Source organism: Terrapene carolina, unplaced genomic scaffold, assembly GCF_002925995.2.
Source record: "Terrapene carolina triunguis isolate 2854851 unplaced genomic scaffold, T_m_triunguis-2.0 Scaffold95, whole genome shotgun sequence".
NCBI classification, from domain to species: Eukaryota; Metazoa; Chordata; order Testudines; family Emydidae; genus Terrapene; species Terrapene triunguis.
The window spans coordinates 9,349,286-9,367,203 of record NW_020664446.1 but is presented as its reverse complement, the minus strand read 5'-3'; the positions used below and the strand labels follow the sequence as shown (position 1 = coordinate 9,367,203).

At 39.6% G+C, this 17,918-nt stretch overlaps 1 protein-coding gene across 1 annotated transcript in view; it reads right to left on the bottom strand.

The window, feature by feature from the left end:
• SHOC2 (SHOC2 leucine rich repeat scaffold protein) overlaps nt 1-17,918 on the bottom strand; it is a 105,780-nt gene that overhangs the window by 21,528 nt on the left and 66,334 nt on the right. Inside the window, exon 4 of the mRNA XM_026650961.1 lies at nt 2,902-3,032. Coding sequence (XP_026506746.1) covers nt 2,902-3,032 — 131 coding nt within the window. The remainder of the gene's footprint in view (nt 1-2,901; nt 3,033-17,918) is intronic.

The window sequence follows — 17,918 nt, the reverse complement described above, 5'->3', positions numbered from 1 at the left end:
AGGAGGGTGGTGAAGCACTGGAATGCGTTACCTAGGGAGGTGGTGGAGTCTCCTTCCTTGGAGGTTTTTAAGGCCCGGCTTGACAAAGCCCTGGCTGGGGTGATTTAGTTGGGAATTGGTCCTGCTTTGAGCAGGGGGTTGGACTAGATGACCTCGTGAGGTCCCTTCCAACCCTGATATTCTATGATTCTAAGAGAAGAACCTTGAGCTTTGCATTTAAATTTATTTGAACATATATTCTTTCACTGTATTGGGTCTCAATAAAAAATAGCTTCCCCCCAGGGCACCCAACAAGATAAGTAAGAGTTGCAATATATAAACGAGTCTTAACTTCAGAAAAAGCTCTCTCATCCATACATTCTCATCCACAATCACTAGGAGAGAACTGTATTCCTCTCTTCCCACACATACATGGTGCCAGTACATAAAAAGTACCAACATTTAAAATTTAGATTGTAAGGTCCTTTAGGCAGGAATCTCAGGTTTGTACCTGTCAGTAAAGCACCCAAACACACTACTGGCACCATAGAAATAAATAATGAGTGCAAAATTAATGCTGAAATTTCATCTTTCGCTCATTACAATGCCAACCTTAATTCAGCCCTATTTGTTTAGGTACTGCAGGGATTAAAGATTCATGCATGATGTTACATACCAGAAATATTACAATATCTACAATCACAGACTGAATAGCAGCAAGCTCTCAAAAATTTCAATCAACTTCAAATATGTTTACTTTTCCCGAGTTACACTTTTAATATTACAATTACAATAAAATTTTTATAGTGTTGTTTCAGGAATGAACGGTTTTTTTTTAAATTAAGGGTCACTTCACATTCATTATATAATAAACCATCAAATTGCAACTTGCTCTGCTTCATGTCATGGCTCAACAAATTTGCGGGTATTTGAACACAAGAAAAAAAAGTTTTATCTCAGAAAAATCAGTGCAGCAATTTTTTTCCTAACTGTAAACAATAAAACTTTAAGTTGCAGAGATATTAGTCGTATTAAAATCTCATTGTTATTTAGCACAATCTTTTAAGAGGAAATCCTGCCTTTAGTGATTTTATTATTTAATTGCAATTTTTGGTTCTGTACTTTGCAATAGTACTTTGGGGTTGCCTAACACCTTATTGTTTCAAACTGACCTTGGAATTTGCAAAGGCTGTTTTTTAAGTCTGGGACTATACAGAAATGTTGATAATAATGTGTGTATTAGCTGGTGCATATAATTTTTCTAACAGCTCACAAGTAACGAACAATTAAAATGTCTTGGAGGGGAAGATGTAGAGTTTAGTTACACACAGTCTAAAGAAAAACAATGCACTCAATATTTATGAAAGCTGTGGGACTGCTGCCTTTCCCAACCTATCCTTTTAAGATACAATATTTATTAGGCATTGCATCATGAGCTCTGGGCTCATTTTGCATTTCAGCAATTTCTTTGCAAATGAATTTTCTTTCTATTGCAGCCAAGAATGCTTAATTTTAAATGGATTACACTACATTAACATCTGAGCTACTTCTTTGTCGCAACATATAACTTATTGTTAGACTAACACATTTAGGTAAGGTAGCACTATTTGGTAAGGGAGTTTTTGATTAGGAGTCAACTTATTTTGGGATAAGCAATCAGTTCTCCAGTCAATTGCTTTTCTGTGTGTAATCACATTGTAGTTACTTTCATTACATGCCTGGGTGGGGTGATTCAGCTTTGTTCTTAAAAGCAGCTGAGCAACTTTCTCTCAACAGCATTTTTTTAAAGCACAGGCCTACCTCAATATTTAATCATCTTTTGTTTCCAGTCAGTTGTTGCTGAATTTAATAATTCATACAATTTTTATTTATTATTTATACAATTACTGTACTTGGGTGCTTTCAATGGTCCTCTAATTTATGTTCACATCTTTTTCCTTTTTTCCCCTGTATACATGTTCTCTCTTTTCTCATTAGGTAGATTTTAATTATATGATATTTGCAATATAATTTTAGATGTAGTTCTTCGTAGAACAGGTTAGGGAGACTGAACAAAATAGTAGTAATGTTTGGATCACTAACTGAAACAAAGCAGAATAAACTCTGTGCATTTTATCGTGAAGCCTAAAACTCTCACAAGTTCTACAGGGTTGAGGAGGGTGGAGTATCCAGTGACTTGGCTGAGACAGGAGGGAACAGCATAGGACTAGCAAGTGCAATAACAGAGGCAGGAAGCAAGACAGCTGGCCCCTGCACTGTCCTAACTACCACAGGATTCTGCAGATTTTTACCTTTTGTAGCTAGTGGGTGGTGTGCTACCCAACTGAGGGATGCACTGGTAGCGAAACATTGTTGTAAATTGCAAACTCCTACATTACATTATTATGGAAATGTTAACATTAAGCAGCTATGACAAACATAGGGGCTTTTTGTCCACCTGTTTATCAAAACAGAACAGTCCTGTTTCAGTTGGAAGTGGACAGAGAGATCCCTCTTAGTTTTCTGTCTCCTTTCCCCCTTAGCAACTGCAACAGGAACCTCACGTCCAGCTAAAATGATGGGCCCCTGGCTTCGTCGTTTAATTGTGTCATAATAACTTTTAGAAAATGGATAAAATGAGTTAGTGTCTTGTTGCCTGATGATTCGTCAATTGAATTACTGTCTAACTGGTTAAATATACATGTCAATGTGGCAACACTGGTGGATTTATAGATCTTCAATGTTATTTTATATATATATATATATATACACACACACACACACACACACACACACACACACACTCGCACTCAACACAGGTTAAAGTGAGGTTCGTTCCTTAAAGCTTTTCATGTAAAAATCAATCTGCAATATTTTGATGTGCTCACAAAACTAAAAAAATCTATTACGTTTCCCCCCAAGTGAACACCTTGTGCCTCTCACCTCTGGTAAAGTAGAAATGTTGTTGTTCTCCAAATTCAGTTCATCAAGTTCACTACATTTTGCTAAAGACTTGGGGATTGCCGACAGTCTATTGTACCTTAGGCCAAGACGACTTAGACTGGACAAATTTCCTACAAATGCAAAACAAAGTGTTATTAATATGTGTCATTTAGGGGTTAGGGCACAGGACTGAGAGTACGGAATCTTGTTCTATTTCTGATTCTTCCACTGTGTGCGCTTAGTCAAGAAACAACCTCTCTGACGCTCAAGTTTCCCATCTGTAAAATGGAATTACCACACCCTTCACCGGGACACTGAAAGTATTAGCTGATGTTCACAAAGTACTGTATTTTCAGATCCTTAGATGAAATATGCAATAGAAGCATAATATGCATATGTTTTTCTATAAGTTTCACAACAGGGACACACACTGAGCAATCAAGTCAATATTTTAGATGTTCCTCCATTCTGGTCTTTTCACCAGGAAGTCCAGCTTTTACCCATAGTTTTCCAGTTTTTCCCAAAATAACTTATCAAAAATTACAGTATTTTTACTATACGCAGGGTTGTAGTCATTTTACTACATTATTATTACAAACTATTACAGTGGTACACAAAACATGATTAGATGTAATGAGATGAAGTCAAGTCAAAGGAAAGGGAGGCTGAATATCAGGGAAAGTATAACCAACAGTGAGATCTGTTAGCTGGGAAATAGTTTCCCCATGGAACATGGTGAAAGCCCCATTGCCTTGAACTTTTGAAACCAGACTGGACAAAGTGTATTATAAGGACCCCTCCCTGTATCGTTAAGGGGATAGACTGAATGATCTAATAGGTCTTTCCCATCTGTAATCTCTGATTCAGCATAGTTTCTATAGAGACTTTCTGATGAGTGTCTTAAGGCAGGAGACACTCAGTGCAGTAGAAATATCTGCCCTGCAGATATTGGGCTTAAGTCCCAAAGAACCAGAAGGCACGTCTGCAATGGATATCTCTGGCATTTTGCCCAAGAGCATGGAAAAGTGTTTAATTTATTGCCGATGAAGACAAAGCAAAAATTAGGGAAATGAAAGGAACAGTGGCTGAGCTGGTGGCACATATTTATAATTATTACTATTATAACTAAAATTGTTAACTACATGCAAAGTTAGTATGTCCTAACTTCATTTATAATATAAAATATAGGAAACATCTCATTTCATTGTGCCCATATTCACAAAGATCTTCAGGGTGAAACATTCTAGGGATGAGTCAAAACATTCTAACAGCACTTCTCAGAAATGAAATAGCATTTAACAATCTAGTCTATAAATGAACAGGCAATCATCACACAAAACGTAAAAATCCATCACTTGTTCTTTGCTCTCCGACATACTTCTTGAGATAGATTTTGAATCCTGAGTTATGTCATCAGGCGCTATGCAATATGAAGTAGCAGAGTAAAGGATATACATTGCCAACTGTTGTTTAGCAATACAAATGTAGGCTATGTCAATGACAAGATTGTAAACACAAAGTGTACTATGTCTAATCACACTAGCAATTTGGGAAAAAATGGAACCTCAAAGCAGCTGCTGTCAGAGGGTCAGAATTATATACACCTCTATCCCGATATAACGTGACCCGATATAACACGGTAAAGCAGTGCTCCGGGGGGGGTCGAGGGGGAGGGGGAGGAGACTGCACACTCTGGCAGATCAAAGCAAGTTCGATATAACGCGGTTTCACCTGTAACGTGGTAAGATTTTTTGGCTCCCGAGGACAGCGTTATATCGGGGTAGAGGTGTAGTATTTTCCAGAAAATAAGGTACATTGGAAAATCATTTTTAAATTATCAAAAGTATAAATACCACCTCTCAAACCATCTCCAAATCTCATCTTTGTTTCTACCCCTTTCCATTAATCTCTCTCCTCCTAATGAAAGAGGCTTACTAGTGGCTGCAATACATCATACACTAGTACTGAGCCTGGCGTGCACAATATGTCTACTGCATCAGCAGTAAGTGTCGAACCTTAAGTGGTTCTTATAGCATTTGCACCAGTCTGCTAAAGCTTTTTTCAATCCAAGCAGGTTGATAACAGACCTTAAACATCACATTTTTATTACTATCTTCCCCCCTCCTCCCTTTCATTTCCATTCCAAAAATTAATTCAGCAGCAGATCGCATGAATGGCTGGAGTTATGGGGCTTGACTTTCAGAGATGTTGAGCATGCAGAGCTCCCATCAACTAAAACTGCAGTTGTGGGTGCTCAGAACCTCTGAAAATAAGGTCCTAATGCTTTGCACACCTATTTTAGCATTTTTACCATGCTCATTGAGACAGTCACTAAACTCATACTAGAATTGAAGTGGGATGGGGGCGGGGGGAGAGAAGCATAATGGTCATCAGAATGAATTTTAAGGTCCACAGAAATTGCAGTACTGGATCATACTAGTGGTCCTGCTAGTTCAGTATCCTGTCTCTACCAGTGGCAAGTACCACATGGTTCAGAAGAAGGTTCAAGAAATCCCAATTATGGAGCAACTTGTCCACAAGAGAAATTTCTTCCCAACTCCCCTCAATTAGTGTCTGACTTGTGTTGGGAGTATGAGGGTTTATATCCCTTCTAAAGACAAAAATGGGGAGTAAGACTGCAGACAGGCTAACATCTGACGTGATCACTAACAATAGGCAAACCAAAAACAGCGTGTGTCCACTTGATTTATTTGGGATGAGTATGTAAAACGGAGAGCAACTATAGAATGATTAGGTTCACATTCAGTTGTATTTTTGTCATTAGAACCATACCTCAACAATTCTTCTAGGCATGACCCTGCCGACGTGCAGGCAGAATGTCTCAAAGGAGAGCAGCATTAGATATTTATGAGCATGTCAGTTTGGCATCAAACTGAAGAGAAGTATTAGATAGGAAAAGCAGCAAGCTAGCAATAAACAAGTAAAGATACCTCCAACTCCTCTCCACAGCAAATGTCTTAATATTTATACTCCCAATTTTGTGATTCTTCGATACAACTTTTGTTAAGCATGATTTGCAAGCCATGTTAAGCCTCAGCTTATTTTTCTTCTAATGGAAGATGCCGACCCTAACAAAACCCCTGCAAAATTATTTTTCTTAACTTTCTTCATGCAAGATTCAGATTGCCTTGGGGGAAATCAGATTTTAGACATCCACCTTTGTACCAGTTATTTCAGTTCTGTTTTACTAAATGCAAATTTGGTCAATATTAGAGCATTACATTCTTCTTAGCAGGCTCCACTCCTTTTCAGGAGATGTACCTTTCATGGGGTCCTAGTTTTGCAGCAGCAAACAGAATTCCCAACCACTTCATTCGGGTGGCTAGAAAACCAGGTACTACATGCTTCACGAAGATGTGGCTATTTAATTTATACAAAACTGAATTTAAAAACTGCTTGGGAGAACACAGAAAAAATTCCACAAATTATTTCAATTCAATGCATGTTACTATAAACAGAAATCTAAATAGGTTATTATAAAATAAATTCTCTGTTAAGGACATTTTCAGATGCTTAGAGGGGAAAAAAGATTGATTGCTGCTGTCCGCCAATTGCTATGAGGGAAGGACCAAAAAGAACGAAGAAATGCACACATGCAGAAATATTACTGATCTGCAGAAAGACCATTTAAGGGTGGTTTTTCCATTTCTCCCATATTATCTGTTTCTCTTTGAGAGAGGAGAAACAATACCTCTTCTATTCAGAATATTTCAAAATCTGAAGAGACATGGTCTAGCAGTCTCAACACAGAACTAGGAACTCCTGAATTTACTTCCAGCTCTACTACTGACTCTAAGGGACTGAGTAAGGTCCCTCTTTACGGCAGCTTCACCATACTTCCCTCTCCCCTACCTTCAGTTATTTTAAGCCCTTTGAGACTCTTCAGTGAAGAGTACTACGGAAGTGTAAAGCATCACAACAAAATGGGTAATGATTACTCTGCACTATGTAACTTAATGCATTATAGGTTAGCTTGCGATCCAGCTGGAATTTTTTTTAATGTTATGGAAGCACTCAGACCAAAATAAAATAAAATAAGTTCACCGGAACAAGTGGCTTTTGTATAATTATATTAAAATACAAAGCTTTTTACGTTTATAAAACTTGTGCATTAAAAAGTCTTTCCATTATAGTTCTCTCCCCTTTTATGATTTACTGGTTATCAGAGGATTTAAAGCCTTCAGCAGTTTGCAATAGATAATTGCAACAATACATCATAGAGAACATTGAAATCTATTAAACAAAATTGTTAAGGGGGCACATTACAAATTCTGCAATTTTTAGACATTTTGCACCAAATTTTGATATCACACTCTAAGTAGTCTTGTGTTAGAATGTGTATTTGCATTATTATACATTGTTACCTTGTGCTAGTTCACTCATAGATCATTTTCTACTGAGTGTTTATTGCTATCACATGTATGAAAGGGCAACTGATGCCATCTTTAACATAATAGGGAATTGTGGGCACAGGTTAAGTCAAACTGCATGGCATTTTTCAGATGTAGCATGAAAAAAACTACCAAAAAAATGTAGTATGCTTAATATGACATCTGGACTTAATTCAGTGAACAAAATGTGAGGTTGCAGCATGGAAGAAAAGGAACACAGGTTCAGTCAATATAAGATGCTACAACTGAATACAAAACCTAAAGCAGACAAGACCTAATTGTTTCTAAGAAGTTGAGAAATGGTGGTTAGTCACCTTCTAGCAGAGGTTGGGTAGTCTTATAGGCAACCGTCAATCCACTGGATCATGGTGAAGTGTAAAGGGTCTAGTCAGGTTTCTGATGAATAAAAAGGTAGCCTGACGCATACGTAGGCTACAGTACTTTGTTTAAAAATGGTTAAGATGTTCCTAGTCAAGGTTAGGCACACTGTGTAGTATAGAAGCTGCCTAAAGCTTACTTACTCTGTAGATATCAGATTTTAGGCTTTGCAGATGTCAATCAGGCACCATCCACAATCACTAAATATTACTTCAAGGAATACAGCAAAAGGCTACTCTTCCCCATATTTTTAAGCCAATGACATAGACCAAATAATCTTAATTTTGAAATAAGGAAGGAAGAGGGCAAACCCATGAACTGATCACCAGTTTGTAACTTTCATTAATGACTGCTACCTTCAAAGTGTGTGCACATGCAGTGGATATCGGCAAGCTGCTCACAAATAATTAAGCACCCCAAAATTGGACTCGCATTTTGTGTTTCATTTTTACAATGTTGGCAGGCATAAAACATTGGCACACACTTCTGGAATGTTTTCTCAGCTATGAAAACTAGACTTGATTTGTGGTTCAATCACTCAGGCTTTGAACATAGAATCATAGGACTGGAAGGGACTTCGAAAGGTCATCTAGTCCAGTCCCCTGCACTCATGGCAGGACTAAGTATTAACTAGACCATCCCTGACAGGTGTTTGTCTAACCTGCTCTTAAAAATCTCTAATGATGGAGATTCCTCAACCTCCCTAGGCAATTTATTCCAGTGCTTAACCACCCTGACAGTTAGGAAGTTTTTCCTAATGTCCAACCTAAACCTCCCCTGCTGCAAGGCATCAACACGTATGCAGCCATATCAGACTTGCTTTTCTTCATTCTGTCTTGTTCCTTCAGATCTTTCTTGCTTCATCTGATGCCTCCTCCTTGCATGAATAAAATAATCTATTGTCAGTTTTGTTTCTTTATACTGTAAAAAAATACTTTTAAAAATGCTGAGTCACAGCTTAGATTCCTATATCCATAAATATCATCTGATGGTACCTACCACTGACTAAAAAAATAATCCTATCCCAAACCTACCAGGATGAATGAGGGCATATCTACACTACAAAATTAGGTCGATTTTATAGAAATCTATCTTTAGCAACCCATTTTATACAGTCGATCGTGCATGTCACCACTAAGCGCATTAGGTTGGCGGAGTGCGTCCTCAATACTGTGGCTAGCATCGACTCACAGAGTGGTGCACTGTGGGTAGCTATCCCACAGTCCCCGCGGCCCATTGGAATTCTGGGTTAAGCTCCCAATACCTGATGGGGTAAAAACATTGCGGGTGGTTTTGGGTACATGTCGTCAGTCTCCCCTCTTCCCTCCCTCCTTGGAAGCAAAGTCAAACAATCATTTTGCGCCTTTTTTCCTGGGTTATCCATGCAGACGCCATAGCATGGCAATCATGGAGGCCGCTCAGCTGTACACTGCTTTTGTGAGCATTGCAAACATCTTGTGCATTATCCTGCCGCCAGCACGAGGAAGACTGTGAGGAGGACAAGGACAGACATTCCTGAAAGCACGGGATGTGGCAATTGAGATATCATGGTGCTATTGGGGCATGTTGATACAGTGAAATGCCGATTCTGGGCCCGGCAAACAAGCACAGACTGGTGGGACCGCATAGTGTTGCAGGTATGGGATGATTCTCAATGTCTGCAAACTTTTGCATGCATAAGGCCACTTTCATGGAACTTTGTGAGTTGCTTTTCCCCGCCCTGAAGCACGGGAATACCAAGTTGAGACCTGCCCTGACAGTTGAGAAGCAAGTGGCAATAGCCCTGTGGAAGCTTGCAACACCTGACTAATACCGGTCAATCGGGAATCAATTCGGAGTTGGCAAATCTACCGTGGGGGCTGCTGTGACCTAAGTAGCCAGGACAATCAATACCCTTATGCTAAGAAGGGTAGTGACTCTGGGAAATATGCAGGTCATAGTGGATGGCTTTGCTGCAATGGGGCTCCCTAACTGGGGTGGGGCGATAGACGGCACTGGACCACCTTGCCAAAGAGTACATAAACCGCAAGGGGTACTTCTCAATGGTGTTGCAAGCACTGGTGGATCACAAGGGCCGTTTCACCGACATCAATGTGGGATGGTTAGGAAGGGTACATGATGCTCGCATCTTTCAGAACTCTGGGCTGTTCGGAAAGCTGCAAGAAGGGACTTTCTTCCCAGACTGGAAAATTACCATTAGGATGTTGAAATGCCAATAGTTATCCTTGGGGACCCAGCCTACCCCTTGCTCCCATGGCTCATGAAGCTGTATACAGGCAGCCTGGACAGCAGTAAGGAGCAGTTCAACTATGGCTGAGCAAGTGCAGAATGGTGGTAGAATGTGCCTTTGGGCATTTAAAAGGGCGCTGGCGCAGTTTGCTGAGTAGGTTAGACCTCAGCGAAAGCAATATTCCCATTGTTATTGCTGCTTGCTGTGTGCTCCATAATATCTGTGAGAGTAAGGGGGAAACGTTTATGGCGGGGTGGGATGTTGAGGCAGATCGCCTGGCAGCCAGTTTTGAACAGCCAGACACCAGAGCAATTGGAAGAGCACACCGAGGTATGGTGTGCATCAGAGAGGCTTTGAAAAACAGTTTCATGACTGACCAGGCTACGGTGTGACAGTTGTGTGTGTTTGTCCTTGATGCAAAACCATCATCTTTGGTGAATGTACTTCCTTGTAAGCCCATCTCCCTCCCCTCTTCGACCGCAGCTGGCAAAGGAAATAAAGTCCCTATTGTTCTGAATCCATTCATTCTTTATTTAAAAAGCTTGAGATGACTGGCAATGCTGACTAGTAAAAGGAAGCCCAGGTGTACGAAAGGTTTGATAACGGAGGGGGGGGGGAGGGGAGAAAAGGACAAGACCACATTGCTTATTGTAGCCACACTACAAATCAAAGCTGTTTGAATGACAATCTTCTGTTGCTTGGGCCATCCCCTGGAGTTGAGTGACACGGTGCCCGGAGCCTTCCTCCTTTCCCCCCTCCCCCCCCCGCGTTCTTGGGCATCTGGGTGAGGAGGATATGGAACTTGGCGAGGAGGGCAGGTGGTTCAACAATGGCTGCAGTGGGGGTCTGTAGTCTAGTTGCCTTTCCTGCAGCTCCACCAGACGCCTCATCATGTCCGTTTGATCCCCCATTAGCCTCAGCATCTCCTCCTGCATATTACGATCACGATCACTGTATGTTTTTCTGGCCTCTGCCACTGAATGCCTCCATGCATTCAGCTGTGCCCTATCAGTGCGGGAGGATTGCATGAGCTCTGAAAACATGTCATTGCGAGTGCATTTTTTTCGCCTTCTAATCTGCGATAACCTCAGGGACGGAGTTGATGCGGGGAGCACAGAAACATTTGCAGCTGCAGGGGGAAAAAAAGGGAGAGTTCACTTTACAGAAGATACATTTCTGAGAACAAAAGGGACACTTTCACAGTTAATCAAGCAATTCATAGCAGACAGCACATGTGTTTTAGGTACAAGGTCGCATTTTGCCTTTTATATTGAGCGCCTGCCGGTATGGTGACACATCACACATGGCTGGGCAACAGAATTCAGTGTGCACGCAGCCATGGTAAACAAAAGGGTACGTGGGGTTGGCTTCTTCTGGTTCATAACGTGTGGGAATGGTTTCAAACTGCAGCGCCCTCCTTTCCCATAGCAACCAAAGCTGGTTGTGTTTGCCATTTAAAAGGAGGGGCTGCGTTTAAAAGAAGGGGCTGCGGTTGCCATTTAAAAGGAGGGATTGCGGTTTTGGGGTGGATGTGCAGCACACCCCTGCCCCCCAGCATGGCTATTCTCTGGGATGATCCCTTTTAGCCAAGCGCAAACAGCTCAGCACGCCCGGGGTCTAATGTGTCGGGGATCACCAAACAGAGAGGATTACTGTTCCCTTACAAAATTTCCCCTATTTCAACCAGGTGACCATGAATGATATCACTCTCCTGAGGCTGACACAGAAAGATAAAGACCGAATGTTGCATGAATGTGACCAAAACCCAGGACCATTCATTGTCATGCTTTGGGCTGCAATGATTCCAGACCACTTGCTACTGGCTTGGCGTGGTAAAGTGTCCTACCGTGGAGGATGAAATAAGGCAGCCCTCCCCAGAAACCTTCTGCAAAGGCTTTCGGAGTACCTCCAGGAGAGCTTCATGGAGATGTCCCTGGAGGATTCCCGCTCCATCCCCAGACACAAACAGACTTTTCCATTAGCTGTACTGGCCCTGAATGCATCCCAATTGTTCAGGGCAAACCAAACATTAAACACAATTGCTTTTAACCCCTGAAGTGTCGTTACAAATGTGAACTCACCAGAGGTGCCTTCTCTGCCATCAGGGTCTGGGAACAATATGCCTTGGGAGGGTATTGGCTCCAGGGTGAGGAAAAGGTCCTGGCTGCTGGGGAGAACGGATTCTCCGCTTGCCTGCTGCGCATTCTCCTCCTCCTCTTCCTCCTCCACAAAATCCTCATCCGTGTTGCGTGAGACTGCCACCTTGCAGGTGTCCACGGAGAATGTTGGGGAACTGGTAGGGTTCCCCCCTAGAATGGCATGCAGCTGATCATAGAAGCGACATGTCTGGGGCTCTGACCCGGAGCAACTGTTTGCCGCCTTCATCTTTTGGTAGGCTTGGCTGAGCGCCTTAATTTTCACGCGGCACTGCTGTGCATCCCTGGTGTAGCCTCTCTCCACCAGGCCCTGTGCGATTTTGGCATATATATCAGCATTTCTTCTGCTGGATCTGAGTTCTGCCTGCACAGATTCTTCTCCCATACAGCAATCGGATCCAGGATCTCCCATTCACTCCATGCTGGAGCTCGTTTGTGATTCTGCTGAACTCGCCACGCTGACCAAACAGGAAACGAAATTCAGAAGTTCCCAGTGCTTTTCCTGTGTACCTGGCTAGTGCATCAGAGTTGAAACTGCTGTCCAGAGTGATCACATTGGAGCACTCTGGGATAGCTCCCAGAGGCCAATACCATCGAATTGCACAGCGCTGCGTCTACACTACCCCAAATTCGACCCAGGAAGTTCGATTTTAGCACTACTCCCCTTGTCAGGGAGGAGTACAGCAGTCGATTTTAAGGGCCCTTTAGGTCAGCGGAACAGGGTTGGTTGTGTAGAGCATTCATTATAAAATCGACCTAACGTGGCTAAATTCGACCTAATCTCGTAGTGTAGACCAGGCCTGAGTGACCAACATGAATAATATGGGAAATAAAGAATGTTAAAAACATATACACACAAAGCAAATGAAATCCAGAGTTAGTATACCACAGTTAAGACACCAGAAGTCAATCTGATATATACAAAAGATCAGTATGCAAGTATTCACTCTATTTAATTTGTTTGCATTGGGAGATTCCTTTTAGATAAAATATGGAAAGTTTAATTTTTCCATTTCAAAGTTGTGGGTGATGGATTCAATAACAAAATGCTTTAGAATATACATGATGGTGTTCTGCAGCAAATTGTAAAACACAAGCCAGGACTTCTTCCTCTTAGCATTTCAAATGAATTAATAATTATTAAAATTTAGTAAAACTATTTCATACCCCACAGTGAAGTAATTCAATTTTGTTTCTCTCTATTTTTACTTGGTATTCACTCATCCCTCTTATTTAATCAAGGTGCAACAGTGAGTGTTAGAGGTAAAATCTGAGGTTAAAACTTTAACAGCCTGAAGTAACTTCCAGCAGAATTTCAACTATCTCACATGCTAATGCCTCTTCCCAAAATATCTGGTTTCATGTGAGTTGCCATTTTAGCACTGGGCTCAAATACAATGGAGTAGGGCATGGAGTCTAATTTCAGAACCTCTCTCTTTTTACTCCTGGACCAGCGTTCAGAAATCACACCAGTATCAGAAAATGGAAAATGTGTTCAGCAATGTATCTTTTGATGCTATTAATTAAAGAATCATTTTGGAGCTACTACTACTACACTTACAACTCACTATCCTTTTCCTATTAAAATGACTGTTGCTCTAAATATTCATAAATATAAGACATATCTGACTATGATCAAACTAAACACATTTTAGAAGAACATGTACAAAACTGTAGAATGATGACAGTAGGTGAGAAAGCTTGCAGATATAGAAAAATAATTTTAAATGATTTCTTACCTGAATTCTAATGTTACCTGTTGAATTTCTCCCTCAGATAACTTTTTTACCTTTTTTAAAAATAAGAAAACTATTAAATTTACATTTAGGGGATGAAACTATTTAAGTTTGCTGAAGAGAAATTATAATTGTAATGTGGTATTTAGTGAACAATTAAAAAAATCTTGTAATCCGATGGCCAATTAATTTAAACGCTTTACTTCTCTCTGTCTCAAAGGTCTACTAAATTGTTCTTTACCTCATTTTATGTCTCTTTTGGATGCTTCCCCCAAGTTAACATTAGCTGTACTGCAAGTTGGCATAAGGCATTTCGTAACTAAAAGGAGATAAACTGTATATTTCCCAAATATTTCTTCAGCACAAAACATTGGCTCATATTAAAAAAAAAAATCACATTGTATCATAACTATTTTAATTTTGACTCTAGACTCTCTCTTTTGCTTTATGGTACTTGGAAAATGCTAGGCTATTACACAAAGCACATTTTTCTTACAGGAAGTGATCTACATGTAAAGTAATTTACTATTTTCAATCAACAGAAAATACTGATATGACTGCATTAAGCCAATATCTGTAGAACAAGACATTAAGTCATTTCCTGATAACTAATATCTAAATTGCTGTTTGTTATAGTACAAAAGTGCACTTAGAAGAAAGCGTTACTTGAAACAAAACTATACACTTATACACAGTGACTAAATTGGCTTTGCTGCCCTTTTAATCTTGGATGTTGCATAGTTCCTTCCCTACCATTCCCCTCACTCTCCATTACAATTATGCCCTTTCGCTAGCAACTCCTCAACATTCCAGTACAGTCCTATTAATTTGTGAGGAAACATTCCTTTAAAGTTTTCTGTTTTTATTAGAAATCTTACAGCACACCCAGAAAGCTGTCTGCGGTAAGACAAGGCTCAGTTAACTAATCAAGCAGTAAATGCTTCTTACCCAAGAAACACCCAGCAAGGAAACACAAAACTTGACAAACCTTCCCTCTTATAAACAAAATAGGATTCCATTAGAAGATGTTTCCTGGGGTGGGGGGGGAAGAGACAGGCCTAGCAAACTGGAAAGGCAAAATAAATTGTTACAAGAACAGATTGATTCTAAATTAGTTATTTGTGATTAACAGATGTCTTCGGTTAGGTTTTTTGCACTGACTAAATCAGTGAAACTTCAACAGTGCTTAGACATCAAACATGCTGGAACCTGGCAATGTGTAGATGTTGCAAGAAACACTCATCACACCCAACCACAGGTAAGTGTCACAGTGGGGGGGAGGAGGAAGGGGGAGGATAACTAAGAAAAAGAGGAGAGATTAAAAAGTTGGAAAGAAAATTCTCCAGCCTAGAAAAAAAACCACACACGTCTGAAATAAAGCAAGCCAGACTTTGGATTCCATAGACGATTCACCGCATCACTATCTCTGTGCTAAAACTCTCTCACTGAACTATTCTAACCACAAAACAAGCTATAATCTAAAAATCAAGCCACAACTTGCTTTAATGTTGTACCAAAACCGTCATGACTAAGAAATAAAGCTACTGTTGCTGAACTGGCTAAGACTGCCTCTTTTGTACTATGCATAAATGTAGGTCGATCATTATCAATCAATGGAGTTTCGTTCCCCCCACCACTACTCCCAGGACTTATGGACTTATTCTGAACTTTATTTTATATAGCAACAAATAATGCATTCTGAATGACAGATTCATCCTTGATCAGTAATACTTATATATGACTGATAATGGCTGATAGAGTTTTTTTTCCATTGGTGCAAAAATATAATCAGACTAAAATCAACGACAGTTAGCACAGTGCAATGTTATCTTCCACCAGTCAGCATCTGACTTGGCAGACTGTAGAGCTGCAAAGCATTGATGTTCTGTAGAGATAAGCACCATGCAGGTACAGCTATATGTTTAGAGAAAGAACATAAGTAACTTTAAAAGGCTACAAAAATGCCTTTAAAAGCAAAAAGTATGCCATTGCAAAACAAACTATCAAGAAAATGTACAGAAAAACCATCTTTGGCAGATGAGGAGTTGATTCACTGACAGCAACATACTAAACATTACTGCAGTATCACTTTTTTTTCAGTAAACCGCATGCCTACAAGAGGCCCAAGCTATTTCAACTGCATTGCCAGTAATTTCCCACTTCTGTTAACTTATAAACTGATTATCTAAAAGTTGTGTGATTCTTTCATATCCTCTTAAGACAATCTTCTGTAAGCATGGTCTTTCCATGTAGTCTATTCTAAAGTAAGTTTTACACACTGTTTTGAGAAATTTAATGATTGCCTTTCAACAGATCTCGCAATATAGTGTATCAATATTTTGCACAGAAATGAACACTAATGGCCTAGAACAGCTACCTGGCAAGGGAAGGTGTTCACCTATAACACATAGGTATTAGCCCATTTAATTGGAGACATTTCTTTCCATAGTTCTCTAGGTGGTAAGCTGCTACTAACCCTTACAAATAGTTTCTGTCAGGCTGCTAAGGCAGAAAAAAATTTATCTTAAATATAACTCCACTCAGCAACCTTTCTAACACACTCTTTATATTGACGAAATCAAAGGCTAAAAAAAGAATGAATACATTATTTTATTTTAATTCTTTCTAAAGAATGAACCACATACTTAAGGCTAGAGAATCACAAATACATTAGAAGTACTAAATGACAAGTTTCTATTAGGGTGATGTGAAGAAAGGAACTTTAAGATATCCAAGCTCATTTTCCGGAATTTATGTGTCAGCTGAAATTTCTAAGATCTGTGTAGAAATCTTTGAGACATATTTGATGTCAATTAGAAGAGCATTTATTGGTAGAAAGTGCAAAAATAATACAACAAGATAAAGGTAGTCTATTGAGCACACATACATAAAAATGTTAAATCAAACAGCAACAACTGTTTACTGGCCACATACTTAAGGAACAGAGGTGTAGCTACAAAGAAGAGCAACGGAAAGGGGGGGGGACTTTTTCCTGAAACATTCATATATTTTTTAAAAAGAAATGGACAGAGAGCCCTCTCCCACAAAAAAGTCCACCAAACAGGAAAATTATAAATATAATAGCTTTGAGAAACACAAGAAAACATTGTTAGTAAAAAGAGAATTTCTGTAGTAGTGCAGAAATAATACTTATGCTTACAGAACGTTTCGTTATCTTAAAGTGTTTTACATAGGCAAATATTTTTTTTTTCCTTTTTCAAAGGGGGAAAGTTAGGCACAGAGCACTTATGTGACTTTCCCAAGGTCACATCCAGTCAGTAGCAGAGCCAGGAACAGAATCCAGGTTTCCTGACTCCTATGTGTTTCCACTACAAAAGAGCAGGTCTATGGGAAAAATGCTAAAAATTCAAAGAAACCGTAAATTAGAGAGCATATTAAGTGCTTATCTACACAAGAAAGTTTAACTTAAGGTGTGATTTTAAAGCAATTTAGTTAAACTACTTCAAAAGGCTTTATGTACACTTATTTTGGTTTATCTTAAATCAATTACAAATCAATTTAATAAACTGAAATAAACTCTTATTCTGAAACAAGTGTTTATACAGGGATTTGCACTGTTTTAAAAAACAATTTACGTTAAACGAGTGCACCTCTCTCATGTAGACAAGGCCTAGGTCATCTCAATCATCCTCTGTTAATGCAGAATAGTTTCATATAGTACATTTTCTAGTGCTCTGTCTAGCCCTAGCTTCACATGTCCTAGGATATGAGGTTTCCACCCTCTCGCTTGGGAGATTATGCCTATAATTCTCATTGTCAGGAACTTTTCCTAATATTCATTCTAATTTTCCTGTCTGAGGCTCTGATCCTGAAAAGCATTAACTTTAAGTACTGATTTAAATGGGATTACTGATGTGTTTAAATTTAAATACCTGCCTATGTGTTTGGTGGATTGAGGCCTTAATTTAATCAGATGCTCTTACCTTAGCTGAGACTGCAAGGCCATATACTCAGTTTAATGGCATTTCTCTGTTTGTAACTCTAACTTTTAAACTTTTAACTTAAACTTAAACCTTAAACTTTTAACTAACTTTTTAACTCTGTTTGTAACTTTTTAATACTGCATCTGATCAATTCCAAAATC